The sequence below is a fragment of the Indicator indicator genome, chromosome 21 (assembly GCF_027791375.1).
Source record: "Indicator indicator isolate 239-I01 chromosome 21, UM_Iind_1.1, whole genome shotgun sequence".
NCBI classification, from domain to species: Eukaryota; Metazoa; Chordata; class Aves; order Piciformes; family Indicatoridae; genus Indicator; species Indicator indicator.
The window spans coordinates 9,567,665-9,581,813 of record NC_072030.1 but is presented as its reverse complement, the minus strand read 5'-3'; the positions used below and the strand labels follow the sequence as shown (position 1 = coordinate 9,581,813).

The window sequence follows — 14,149 nt, the reverse complement described above, 5'->3', positions numbered from 1 at the left end:
AGTCATACCTCATCTAAATAGAAGCACTGCAACTAAAGAGAATTACAGAACGGTTTGGGTTGGAAGTGACCTCCGAAAGTCATCTAGTTCAATTCCCCTAGCAATGAGTAGGGACATCCTCTATAAAGGCAGGTTGCTCAGAGCGCTGTTGATCCTCACTTTGATGATTTCCAGGGAGGGGGCCTCAACTACCTCCCTGGGGAACCTGTTCCCAGTGTTCTACCATCATCATGGTAAAGAACTTGTGCCTAACATCCAATCTAAATCTACTCTTCTCTAATTTAAATTCATTGCCCCTCATCCCGTCACTACAGGCCTTTGGAAACAGTTCCTCTTCAGCTTTATTGTAGGTCCCCTTCAGGTACTGGAAGGCTGCTATCAGGTCTCCCCAGAGCATTTTCTTCAGGCTGAACAACCCCACCTCCCTCAGCCTGTCTTCATAGGAGAGGTGCTCCAGCCTCCTGATCATTTTCATGGCCCTCCTCCAGACCCACTCCATCAGGTCCATGTAAGGGCTCCAGAGCTGGACACAGTACTCCAGATGAGGTCTTACCAGAGCAAAGTGGCAGAATGACCTCTTTTGACCTGCTAGCCATGCTTCTTTTGATGTGGTCTAGGATGTCGTTGGCCTTCTGGGCTGCAAGTGCACATTGCTGGCTCACATTCAGCTTCTCATTCACTAGAACTCCCAAGTCCTTTTCTGCGGAGCTGCTCTCAATTTTATCATCCTCCACCTTGTATTGATATCTAGGATTACCCTGACCTAGGTGCAGGACCTTACACTTTGCCTTACCAAACCTAATGAGAGGTAAGACTTTAAACACGATTTTACAAGAATAAATATATGGAAAGAAATTTCTACAGAATTGTTTTTCCTTTCTTCTCAGCACAAGTATTAACACTGAAGTTTTGCAATTTACAGGTTTACAAGATGGTATGATTTAACTGTTACCAGGTTTGTTTCAGAACTATGGCAAAAGCTATTTCTGCATTCGTAGGAAAAAAAAGTAGAAGGCAAAATAATCTGTTCTGAGTAAGATCTGCTTCAGTATTTTCTATAAGCAAAGGTAAGTTTTGCCTTTTTGAAATTTGTCTGTTTGTTAGACATTTACTTTTTGGAGTTTACATTTTGCTCATCTCTGGAAAACAGTAATTTGTTTTCGCTCTCCTTAGAGGTGTTTTCTGAAGTCCTACTACAAACAGAAAATTACTCTCAAGTATCCCAAAGAAATGGTCATTTAGTTTAAATATAAAATTCACCTCACTGTTAGACACGTCAACAGTAATATACAATCTTACTATTTTTTATCTTATTTGAAAAGTTTCTTTAAAAAAAACCTCATTCACTACAGCCGTTTACAAAATACACAGCTTCAAGTTTCTTTAACAGTAATATATGTCAGATAATTTTAAGAAAATTCTATATCTCAGAAAAGTTAACTACTGCATATTGACTCCTTAAAAGAGGCATTAGGAATACATGGTCAGACTGGATAAAAAGCAAGCATTCATTTTGTGTGTTGCGTTATTCTGCAAAACAGTGAACAGTGCAAGGAATATTGTTCACTGACTCCCAACACCTTTCAGAATTGTGTCTACTGAGATCACAGCATCAGCATTACACCAGTAGATGACAGAATGTTCAGCATATCCACACATGCTGAACAGATGTGTACGTACTGCAGGAGCACTTACTGCAGGAACAGTCTGACATGACCCAACTGTAAGCAGCTGCTCTAATGGCTGTTATCGAAAGATATGGTCTCATCCCACCCACCTGCTGCTGCTTTTCTCTACAACTGCATTAAAGCTCACAAGAGCTAGGTAAGGCTGGAAGAGGTATGGATCTGTTCTCATGGTAGCACTTGCCTATTGAACTGATTCAACAGCACCAAAACAGAGACTGCTGACAGAAGAAGTGACTTTCCCTCCTAACACTCTCAAAAATTTTCTGTTAACTTGGTGAGATAAAGATAGCTTAGCATGCATCCATGCTCAGCCAAGCACCACTCCTGAACAGATGGGGCAGGACTCAAACTGGAAATGGACATTCACAAATGGGATCAGCTGCCTGGCAGTTTATGCTGCTGGGAAAATGAAGTCTCAGTGATTGTCCACTAGGCTCAGTTACTTGGGAGTGCAGAAGAGTTCCCATGCAAAATTCACAGTTGCAATATCCCTTTATTTCCAGCAGCATTTAAAAGACTATTTACTTTTTGTTCGGCTGTTGCAGCAGTAAGGGCCCCTTAGGACTAAATGGCATATCAAATCCCTTGGTGATCTATTTGTTCTCTGACAGACTACACAAATCTCCTTGGAAAGCTTAAATGGCAAATTCTCTTTTGCTGGGTTATGGAGCTAATCACAGCTCAGTGGCCACTGAGATTTAAACTGAAAGTACAATATAAGCCAGCAACATCCCCTCATGCAACATATGGTGCCAGGTTCCAAAGGCTAGAGAATACACTGTTTATTAAGATCAAAGAGTGATTAGAAGTATCTTGACTGCATACTTGAATAAAACAATTTAATTCAGTGACACATGCTGCTAAATTCCAACAAAGGGTATCCCATCACACAATACATGACATCCCATGGTAAGAAAAGAAACTGAGTTGGGTAAAAACGTTGTAGACAACCTGACAGATGTAAACTACGTTCTGGTTGATATCATTGAAGTCTCATAACAAACATGAGCTGTGGAAGGGACATTGCAGTGATGGTTAGTATAGTATACCCAGTTGCAGGCATTACTATACTGAAAAGGTGGTATTGGGTCACTTCATAAGTAGTGCAGATTGTATTTCTTATCGATTAGCTGCCCTTACAATATTTCTGAACATATGAAGTATTAAAATATAAATAGTCCTTGATCTATGTTGAAGGCACTAGGATTTTCTTAGTCAACAAGCTGAAGCCAGCTCACTTGCTGACTGTGCAGTGACCCTTTCATAATGTTTCCCAGCCATACAAATACACATATATATTTATCAGGAATGTCTTTTCCCATTTATACAGTAATTCAATATAGTCATTTGCTGGCATGAAGTGCATTACATGAGAAGCTGAACATTATATCTCCACTAAACTAGAATTAAAATGAGAAACTACTGCATTACAGAAAACATTCCTCAAAGTGTCAAATGTAGTCAAACACAAAAATTCTGGGTATTTTAATGTATCCTGGATTTAGAAACATGGAACTGAAGGGTTGATAAACAGTGGAAGAGTCCAGATTTTTGCCATCATAACTGTTTCAGACAATCCCAAATAGATCAAGCTTCATCTTAAACATAATGATACTTCTTGTCAATACTACTCAAAACAGAAGGTGTTTCAGAATATTTCTCCTCCTATGGTAAAAAATAATCTTTTTATGTCCATGATTTGTGATCTTTTTATATGAGTTTGTTCTTGATGCTTAGTATTTTCTGTAGCTTAATCAGAAACTCCTGTCACTGAACAATAAGAGACAAAAAGCAGCAAATGGTAATACATATGGTCTATGATATGGAGCAAAATAAAAGGATTAAATACAGCAGAAAAACCTAACATTGTTCAGAAAGCATGCCTATATTACTGGAAAAGCAAACTAGAGGCAAGTGACATTCCTGTATCATGGCACTAACCAACATGTATCCTTTGATTTGCAATTAAGTCAGTACTGATTTAGTGTATGTTGCACTTCACTGTCTTCTGAAACTGAAGGATTATATAAGTATCCAAGTAGTTCCATTAATAGTCCTGAAAGTGAAACATTTAACACAGTTGGGCTCTGTCTCAAACAGTGTGTAGTCCATGTGTCTGTAATCCCCTGCTCAACTAACTAAAAGCTAAAAACCAGCAACAGCAAAAGTTTAAATAAAGATTGTCTCTGAAGAAGCAACAAGGTAGTTTACACTAGCTCAGCCATAAGAAAGTCAAATTCCAGGGTCACTGAGAACAGACATTGAAACCAGTATAGGCAAGCACAAGACTGAAAAAAGTGTTTCTGGGAAAGGCAAAATATTTGCATCCTGCAAGAAATTGGATCCAAATGATATTTGGATCCAATTATTCTGGAAAACACCCACCTTGCTACTTCAGCCCTCCCTTACATATGATCTTGCATGAGAGTGTGCTCATTTCCAAACATTTAAGTGCTCTTGCTCTTAATCTACATATGATACTCCACTAAACTTTTCAGTCTCTCCTCTGCATAGGGTAACTGCCTTGTAAATTACTCAGCTTTGACAGTTCTGATAATATTGCATACTTTTGGTGTACGTGTGTCCACTAATTTTCACTCTAAATTGTGACAGAAGACAAGATCTTCCTCCTCTTCAGCAACACGAAATATCTCACACTTCAACTTTTCTACTACCTACTGGTGTTGAGGTCTGACTCAGCACAGTGATTTATTTTTTTTCTTTTTTTAACATAGAACTGAAACAAAAAGTAATACATGATCTCCACCAGATCATTTCTCTGCATTCTCCACAGGTCAACAGTTGCTGAACTGTGGGATCTTTATCTTTATGATAGATAAACAATTGTGCTCCAGTAGTTCACATCATAATTTCTGAGGTAGTGTGTTGGGAAGCAATAAAATGTTGGAAACGTTAACAGATGAAGCCAGCTGTACTGCAGAAAGCTAGGAGCCTGACCACTGTGTGTACTTTAAGATCAAGAAAGATCTCTTCCTCAGGATCAAACTATACCAAGCAGCTACTGGTGGATGACTACACCTCCTGCAGAGCTTGATTTTTACCAACAAAGAGATCAAAACCTACAGTAAAGAACTAATATAAAAAACATATTTCTCAAGGCTTTTAGAAGGTAAATTTGAAGAGCCACCAGCTGCCAGGGACCAGCAATGACACACTGATATAAAACAGAAGGCAAGGCAGGTGCCAAGTATGGAAACAAAGTGGGAAAGGGCAAAGCCCTCACCAACAAGTGATGGAATCCCACAGAACCCAGAGAAATACCAATTAGGTAGGTCTGCTGACAGCAGCTAAGTTCATCCAAGAGGCAAGATAAATACACGTCGATGAGGAAAGTCTGAGTTCAAGCCAGGAAGTCAGCATGGCAGGGTCAGTATCAGGTCCAGCAACGGCAGCCACGTCAGTCACAGTGATCAGCAGGCAAGTCATGATGAAGACCTGAGATCAAGCCAGGATTTGCCACATCCATGGCTTAAGATCTGGGTTACAGAAGTATGGTGCTAGGCACAAGCATTGATACAACATGGCTCAAGTAAGGACCAAGGGCACGGCCTGAGCTTAAGTGCAGCACCCAAGCGATGAGGTCAACAGGCTCCTCCTTGCAATCCTTCATACACCTTTCGTCAACACTCTGAGCCATGGTTGCACAACTGTACCAGGGCCCTGAAATCAGTTCTCAAAGGAAACACAACTAAGAACCATGAACAGAGCCTGCTGAACTCATCTGCCTAAGCAGAGACTTCAAGTATCCCAAGAACAAAACATACACTGAACTATATAACCATTTTAAAAATGTGGGTGCTAGTGAGCTAACCAAAATTGTAAAGTGCAAGTCTGTCAGTTTAAAATTCCTCTGCATGCACAAGTATCTTCTCCCAAACAGCAATGGAGTAGCATACTTTCATTAGAAAATAAATTACAACAGCATTAAGTAATATCTTCCCTTCAAATTAATTTTTGAACACACAAGTTTAGTATATTCACTATATTAAAAAAAGTATGTATATTTAAAGACCCATCTTTTAAATTGAGTTTTAACAAATCAAATGACTGAAAAATAAGAAAATATGGAATTTCTTTTATTTCTGTACTCTTTGAGAGTCTGCCCCCCAAAAAATTATAAACAGGTGTGACAGTTAACATATGATCCCATCTTCTTGTAATGAATGGACTTATCACTGTGTAACAGCAACGGGTTTTGGCTCCATGACTGTTTAAACCAATAAAAATCATCACTGTCGGTGTTCACCATGGAAATGTGGAAAATCATTCACTTTTATTTGCTTATTTGTATTAATTAATTTTAAGCAAATCACTGAAGTACCAGAGAGTATCTGCTCTGGTGCAAAAGAAAGTTAGGAACATGTGAGCAGGCAGAAAGGACAGATAATACTCTGTCACAGTCTTTAATGTTGGACTTGGATAACCACATTGAAAAAAATACCTGTCACCAGTACTATGAATCCTAGAGTGGAGCATTTGAAACTGCTTGTACTCTGTACTTGTTTTAGAGGCTTCATATACTGCCTAATGGTATACACACATGTTCTAGATTGAAACGATTTCAAGATATGTAGAAAGGTTGAAGGATAAAGACAGTTAACGCTTTCATCCAAGTTATGTCATAGGTTGGACAAATGAAGACAAACTTTCCAAGCAGCCTAGCTCAACCTAGCATTACCATTCATCTTCACCCTGTTTCAGCTATTTAATCTTTATTCTACCCAGCCCTGAATTCAAAAGTACTCTTACCTTATGTCTTCATCCAGAAAATTCAAAGGTTTCAATTTTGCCACTGGAAAAATTACTTTCTTTGTAACACCAAAAGTCAGTCTGAGTTCTACAGAAAATACTTGAGCAATGAATCAAAGATATAAGGAGGAAAAGAAGCACAGACAAATGAAATGGTACAGCAGAAATAAGGGGATAGGAAAACAGTCTAGACAAGAGACTAAACAAGTAGAAGAGGAAGGAAAACATTTGATTATGTTTGGAAAGCAGGGCAAAACATTACTTCTTCAAGAAAACGTATTTCCATAATTGTTCTATGAAGCTTAGTAGTGTCATTCATGCTACCTGTTCTTGAAACATCCAAACATTAAAAGTGGTACTTAAACCTTAGGTTCTTACTTTGCTACTCAGGCCCCTAATACAATTTTTTGTCTTAGGTTCTTTGATAAAAAATGCTCATTGCGGAGATGGAGGTTTATGTCTCAGATACAAATGACTGAATATGGCAGTTCTGTATAACCACACTGCCAGCAGACTGAGGAAGTTGAGTAGGGCTGGGATTTATAGAAATTAAAAGAGCTTAAAGCAGAAACACAAGAATGTATTGTTAACAAAGTGAGAAAGAAGTGAAATACAACCAAAATCTCCTCTGAGTCTGAAGAAAGCTACTGTGTTTGGAAGCTGTTACACATACCTACCAACTCACTAACAGACAATGAGAAATAGAAATGTATTTAAAGTCTTCTAGCTATCACAGATCACTTTTAGAAGTAACTTTATGATTATTATTTTTCCAGCTAAATCTTGTTAATGATATAATTTTTAGGTGTTGTGATCTGGCCACAGGTCTGATTTTTATCACATTATTCCCATATTATTAATTTTTAAATAAATCAAAAAAATAAATGTATGACTTAACATGTCAAACTGCTTATTATTAAGCTTCAAACCTTTGGGGATGTTTTTCCCAACTGTAGTTTAATGCTCTAAGTAAAAATAAGGTCTATTTCCAGATATGCTGTGAACTTGGTAATACAGGGAGGGTCATCTGCTGACACAGTATTATGCTGCCAAGCAGAAAAAGCATGATGAGACTACTATTTCACAATGTTTCTCAAAATAAAATGTTGAAATTTCTTTTGTATCTATTCATAGTGATAAATTTTGTCTTGCTGCCAACCTTTAAAGAAAGAGCTATTTTTAAAAAGGTGATTTACATAGTTTGTGAATATTTCTCTAGCTACTCTTCAATTTTCTGTTAATAATTTAAACGCCTTGTACCAGAAGAGAAATAACTGAACATGTCGTTACTTGACAAAGTGCCTAGTCAGTATTTGTGTCCTAAACACAAGCATTTGATGAGGTAACTGTCAAAGTCACTACCATACTGGACAACAGAAGCAAAATTTTTTTGCCCAGGCCGATGGAGACAAATGTGCATCAAGCTCCTGTTTCAAATGGAACAAAGAAACAGAGCAAGTGTCAATATTGTTACAAAAAACACAAAAAACTTCTGACAAGCTTAACTAGGATCTCCAGAGGAAAGCATCAGGCTTTAGCTTAGGAACATAAACTTTTAACAAAGGGATGAGTTAATAGGTGCCACCATATCTGTCTGGACACACCACCTTAACTCTTCATAAGAATACATGAAAAGAAAGAATAAATGATAATTTATTTTAAAAGGTCTGTTCATATTTCCAGGTCCTTTTTTTTATATTCAAGACCATTACATACAGACATATGTACCTGTATTAACAACACAGTCTAGTAAAAACTATGAAAATACAAACATTTTTGTGTCCCTATCAGTACAAGATGATTCTACCCTTGTGCTGTATCTCCATATATTAAGACAGAAAAACTTTGACAGGGACATCAGCTGGGAACTGAGGCACATTTGCAAACAAAACAAAACAAACCCAAACAAACAAAAAATAAACACAGTCATCAGAAATAAGAGGCGGGAGAAGTAAGTCTCTTCTGCAAAGGGTTCAACTAGGTGCTTCAAGAAAACCATTAATTAAAGATCTACCTGCCAGCTTGTTTGCCTGTTCCTCAATTCCTTTCAGTCCAGTTCTCAAGTAACTACTACAGTACTCATTACACCAAAGAACAGGAGAGAGACAGGGAGAGGATCTACATGAGACCATTAGGCAAGCTCTTCCCAAGTTTTGACAGTCTTGAAAAAGAGAAAATTATGCCACAGCAGAAAAGAAGCATTAAGGCAAAAGTTTGTGTTTTGTTTGGTTGGGTTTTTTATTTCTTTCTACGAAGCTGTATGATCTCTTCAGGGAAACAGGATAGAAACCTGTAGCTTCTCTTTGTGAACATTTGTCAGGTTTTATAATCACATATTTCCCTCAGTCTCTCCTTTCTTCAGGCCAGCTGAAGTGTCACTAACCAGAATTGTGAACTATGGGTAAGTTTTCCCTTGGTATCTCACTTTCTCTCTCTCCTTCTGTGCACCATAACTGGAAATGGCACCTGGCAAACAGAGGCTCACTGATTTGTACTTCTTACAAACCATCAAGAAGTCAGAAGGTCTGGACCTCCAAATATTTACTGGAACTCGGGGAAAGAAATGAAGGCTGAAGAGCAGCAAAAACCATAAAACACAGAATGTCCACAACAAGAAGGCTAAAAGAGAATGGGACAAGGACTATGAGATGGCAGACAGAGTAAACTGGGGTAGAGACACTGAAAAGTGTATAGGAGCAAAAAGGAATTACACAATTTCAAAACACAAAGGTACTTTGAGAAGCATCACTGACTGCTAGCACAACAATTCAGGAGTCCTGGCCACACTCCAAACTCTTCAGTATTATACTGCAGTATGTTCAGGAAGTTTCCTGGCATCCACCTTTATATACATACACCCATTAATAAAATGTGTTTAAAAATGCTAACTTAAATTCTGTATGTATGAAAGCAATTTTCAGTTTCGTATGGAAGTTTCATAATTTGGTTTCATAAACCATGAATGGAATTTTGTAAAGCTCACTCTGCAGGCAGACTCTTACTAAGAATCCAAGAGGAAAAGATGATCCTCAGCTTTTAGTCTGCGCACTACCCAAGGAGTGGACAATTTTCTTACATGAATGTTTTTGTAATGAAGCACAGTATAGTTACACAGGAATTGCTCACAGCACACTTACAGATACTAGATAATACTGGAGATATTGCAGGCAGGATGTACAGAGAGGTTAGAAGAACATCTGATTAGGGGATGAAAGCACTATTAGTCATTCTTTCATTCTAAAGAAATTAATATTTACCATGTAGCATTCTTGGCACATGATTTGAACTGAATAAGAACAGAAAATACTTCTTTCCATAATTTTAAAAAAGAATTTTTTTTCAAAGCAGACCTAGACATACCCAGTTGCTGAAAGAGAAGAGCCACACTGGTGCCTGTAACAGGAAGGCTATCGTGTAGAGGAGTCTGTATCAGTTGTCGGTCTCCAGCTCCCAAAGAAAACAATTTCTGTAGAAAGATTTTTTTTTTTAATTGAGTATAAATTTTATTTATACAGAATAAACAAGCTTGTCATATGCCTAAGTGATTCATCCTGCAAAATTTATATTATGTAAGTTTCAAGTCAGCAAGAATAACTGAACTGACCAATAGAAATCTGAAATATATTTGAAGACAATAATGTCTCCTTGAATGTACAGCATGATAGTGCATTTGACTGAATTACCTAAATAGTTATGGTTTTGAAGGCATTCAATATTACATTTTTAATAATACTTTCAAAAATCTTCCAGGAAAAAAAAGTCTGAAACTTTCTAACTGAAGTACTGCCTGCATCCATGTTTTAATTATGAACATACTTGTGATGTAAGGGTATTGAAGAGGACACTTCTACTACTCCTGTGTTTCGGCTCTGCATATTGAAATAGAACTAAAACTTTGGTTACCTTTCCATCACAAGAACATACCTCTCTTGAGGAAGGCAAGAAAAGGGAGTGAAAAGAATGCATTCCTGTATCACATCCCAAAATGCATTTTAACTGCAAAGTAATCTTGCTTTCCTCTGAGTAAATCCACATGACATTCAAATAAAGGGTGATTTCAATCAGTTACCTCTAACCACTAACTACTGTGGAGTGGCGTGGCATGCTCTTCCATACAATTAGTAACTGTGATACAATTCCACTCTCTATGGCAGCAAAGAAGGTGAATATACAAGGGTGTCGAGCTCTAGAGGATGACTAGATGCTTGAAACCAAAATGCTCCACAGAAAACGATAAAACGATAGTTTGACATTAGCAAATTTAAGCTGGAACTGAAAGAAGAAAGCAAGGAGAAAAGGAAGAACAGCCAAAGAGAGAAGCATGACTTTTCCTCCCTTTTCTAGTGGAGGAAACAGCCACTGAGGAAAGGCATACTTATGAGGTGGAAGGGGGGGTGGGTGGAGAAAGAGAGAAAGAAAAATAAAATAGAGGACAGAAGGGGAGCCAGAAGTTCAAGTGGAGAACCAAAATCTGTAATACAAGGTTCAAACACCACTGTTAAAGAGGACTTCTGATGAGAAGATACAACTTAATTACTCCTTTTCAAAACCAAAGGTCTGGGACGCAAATAAACATGGGTGGCAGTTTAGGTTGGGTGCTCCTGTTACTGCCACCTAAGTTCCAGTGTCCCAAGTGTCCAACCCAATAAAGCGGACACAGGAAACAGTATTTCTACCCACAAATCCTGCACCCTATAAATTCATCTGCAAAGTCATTCTCTTCCTCTTTCTTCCCTCTCTGCTCCTATGGGAGATGCTCCCTTTTGGGTAATGGTGGGGGAGTACCTCAAAGCCTCTTAGGCCTATCAAGGCCTAATGCCAGAAGGGGGGGAGGCAGTCTCAGGCCTGGCCAGCCTTGGGTACACTTTGGGTATCTTTGCCACTATGCTTGTAGCTTCCTGTAAACACCAATTGCTTTTCCATTTAACCTTTCCATCACTTTCCAATCCATTTGTGTGAGTGTCATTCTTTTGCCCCTCTCAGGGCAATAGAGGATCTGTCTGGCCTTAAGCCAGCACAATATGGTTGCCTGGAAAGGAATAAGGTAGATCTTGTCTAACCAGAGAGGACATAACACAACTTACTGCACTAAGAGAAATTGAAAAGCATCCAGGGCTAGTGGAAAAACAAAACAAGTAAGGATTTATTGGATTTCAAGGTTGATAATCCACAGTTTGGGTGGAAAGCATGAGATTTTAAAATACTAGCACTTGTATGCTTACTTTCCAGATATGTTTCACAATAGACACTACAATTTCCCAGTGTCACAGCACAAATTGAAGGCAAATCAAATAAGATCCTACTGCTTGTCAGAAACACACAAATATATAGGAGTAATTTATGTAAAACTAATCAATCAACAAACCTTAACTTCTGCTTACAGAAAATAGGGAAAAAGCAGAAAGAACTGTATTTGCTGGAAAATTTTTGTCTGCTATGCTTGGTCTATGCAGAATATTTAATTATATCTGAGAAAGCCACGTTCAAGTTATTTCTTTTTAGCATTTATTCAAAAATTTTATGAAATTAGGCATTTAAAAATAGTTACCAAAGAACAGACTAGTGGAATCCTGAACTGCATCAAGGAAAAGACATAAGTAAATGAACTAAAGTGAAGGTCATGTCAAAATGGTAAAAAACAATTCTTTAAAAAAAGAATTTTAAACATATGTAGCAAGCAGAAATATTCCTGAACATACATTAGCATTGCAAACTAAACTTACACAAACTGCTTGATTTGTTACTGTGCCTTGTAAAAAGACAACGTGGTGACAAAATTAACCCTTTGACCCTATCCTGGAATGGAATTTTTGCTGTCTTTAGAACACAGGCCACTGGGAAAGCACTTACAGGCCACAGGGAAAGCACTCAGCTGAACTATGATCTTTTACTCTTCAAAAATATTTCAAGAATTTATTTTTTGTTTTCTTCATAAATTAAATTAACTGGAAAAATACCCTTTTTTCCCCCCATTTACCTGAGACCCTCCAGAAGCAGGGACAAGGCATGAACACAGATTTGCAATGAGAGTTTCTAGTGACACATTCAGACTGTCCACATACACGGTGTAGATCAGGCCAAGGCAAGCCTAGAAAGATAGATAAAATACATCAGGATGTTATACATAGATGACAGATGTCAAATTACTTCAAGATTTTTTTTTTAACTACATGTGTCTTAATAGTTATTAACATAGTTCCCAACTGAACAAAGTAATCAGCTCCAGAAGCAACTGTTCATTTAAAAAAATTAGCTTGGCTATTTGGAAGAGATGTATGTGTTGACAGGTGTAGATATACTCTTTTTTTAAAAAAGAAATTCAGTGTTCAATATTTGTGCTTTGTTCATTACACAAAAAGTGGTTTACTACAAGTTAATTTTTAAAATTATAAAATCAATATAACTACTTCTACACTTTGAATTCGATGGGAATTGAACTTGACTGGTTTCCAGAGCACAAAAGTGATGACTCAATAAACTTTTGAGGCTCAGTTTAAGACTTGCATCAAGGATCAACGATTCCATATATTCTTTAACTTATACTCTTTATTTCTTTCAGTATAAATATATTCTAAAATAACCAGTATATTAGCACTTCAGGATTTTTTTCTTATTTGTCTCACTTTTTTTTTTAATGTATCCAGTTTTAACTGAGAAATTAGCTTTATCCTTTTTACTAATGATTTAATGTAAGATGATTCAACATTATGTTCAAAGAACCCTTTTGGGGCTGGGGGTGGGGGGGAGGAAGGAAGAAATAACTTTGTTCCACAGCATTTTTTGGTGTCTTAACTGCTGTAATTTAAATAAATTGGCAAATACTTCAGGAATTCTCTGCTTTGAAAGAATTCCCAACAGAAACTTTTCATATAACACATAGTTACACTGTGGAACTCCTTACCATGTTGTCGTAAAATCTGAAAACGGATTGTCTGAAATCAGACAAACTATATGGAAAAAATCTATTCAGCTGACACCTCTGGTTCAGAATGTCATTTAACTATAATTTACACTGAATAAGAAAGTATTTTGTGGAATTGTTTCCACAGCCTGCCCTACGCTTAGATACTCTGCTTTACATTTGTATGGACCACAATCAGAGACAAAATACTGGGCTACACAGACATTTAATCTTGCTTGGTACAGTCATTCTTAATGTCTAATATCACCCTAACTGTTGAACGATTTCCTCCTTTGATCTGTAAACTGAACTATATTTGTTTCTATTAATATACATTAGCTTAATACAAATTCAAGCTTTCCATTTATGTCATGTCAGTCATAATTCTTTATCTGAAGGTAATCCAAGATCCTAATTCTGTCATGCATCTTAATTTCAACTGGAAGAGGCTTTGACATTTTGCTGTACATATGGAGGAAAACGAAGATTTCACTAAAAATTTACCAATATATGTTAAATCAAATATTGCTAATGTCTTGGTTTTACCTGAGCAAATCTGGGTTTGTCCTAATAATTCCCTTCATTATGCAGTAAATTGATGTCAGAAAAATAATAATTTTGTCTTCTATGTAGATTTAAAACTGCTTGAAGATTAAAAAAAGCAGCACTATAGGGGCTACTCACTGTCATAGATCCTGAATTTGATCTAAGGCTGCTTTGCTTTTAAAATTCTCAAATCAATCCTGAGATGTTTTAAATCAAAATACTCTGACTGCTACTCATTAAAACC

The 14,149-nt window shown here is 37.2% G+C and overlaps 1 protein-coding gene across 1 annotated transcript in view; it reads right to left on the bottom strand.

The window, feature by feature from the left end:
* Positions 1-14,149, bottom strand: part of SBF2 (SET binding factor 2) — a 196,144-nt gene that overhangs the window by 87,832 nt on the left and 94,163 nt on the right. Inside the window, exons 5-6 of the mRNA XM_054390637.1 lie at positions 12,436-12,546; positions 9,819-9,924 (exon numbers count right to left, since the gene is read on the bottom strand). Coding sequence (XP_054246612.1) covers positions 9,819-9,924; positions 12,436-12,546 — 217 coding nt within the window. The remainder of the gene's footprint in view (positions 1-9,818; positions 9,925-12,435; positions 12,547-14,149) is intronic.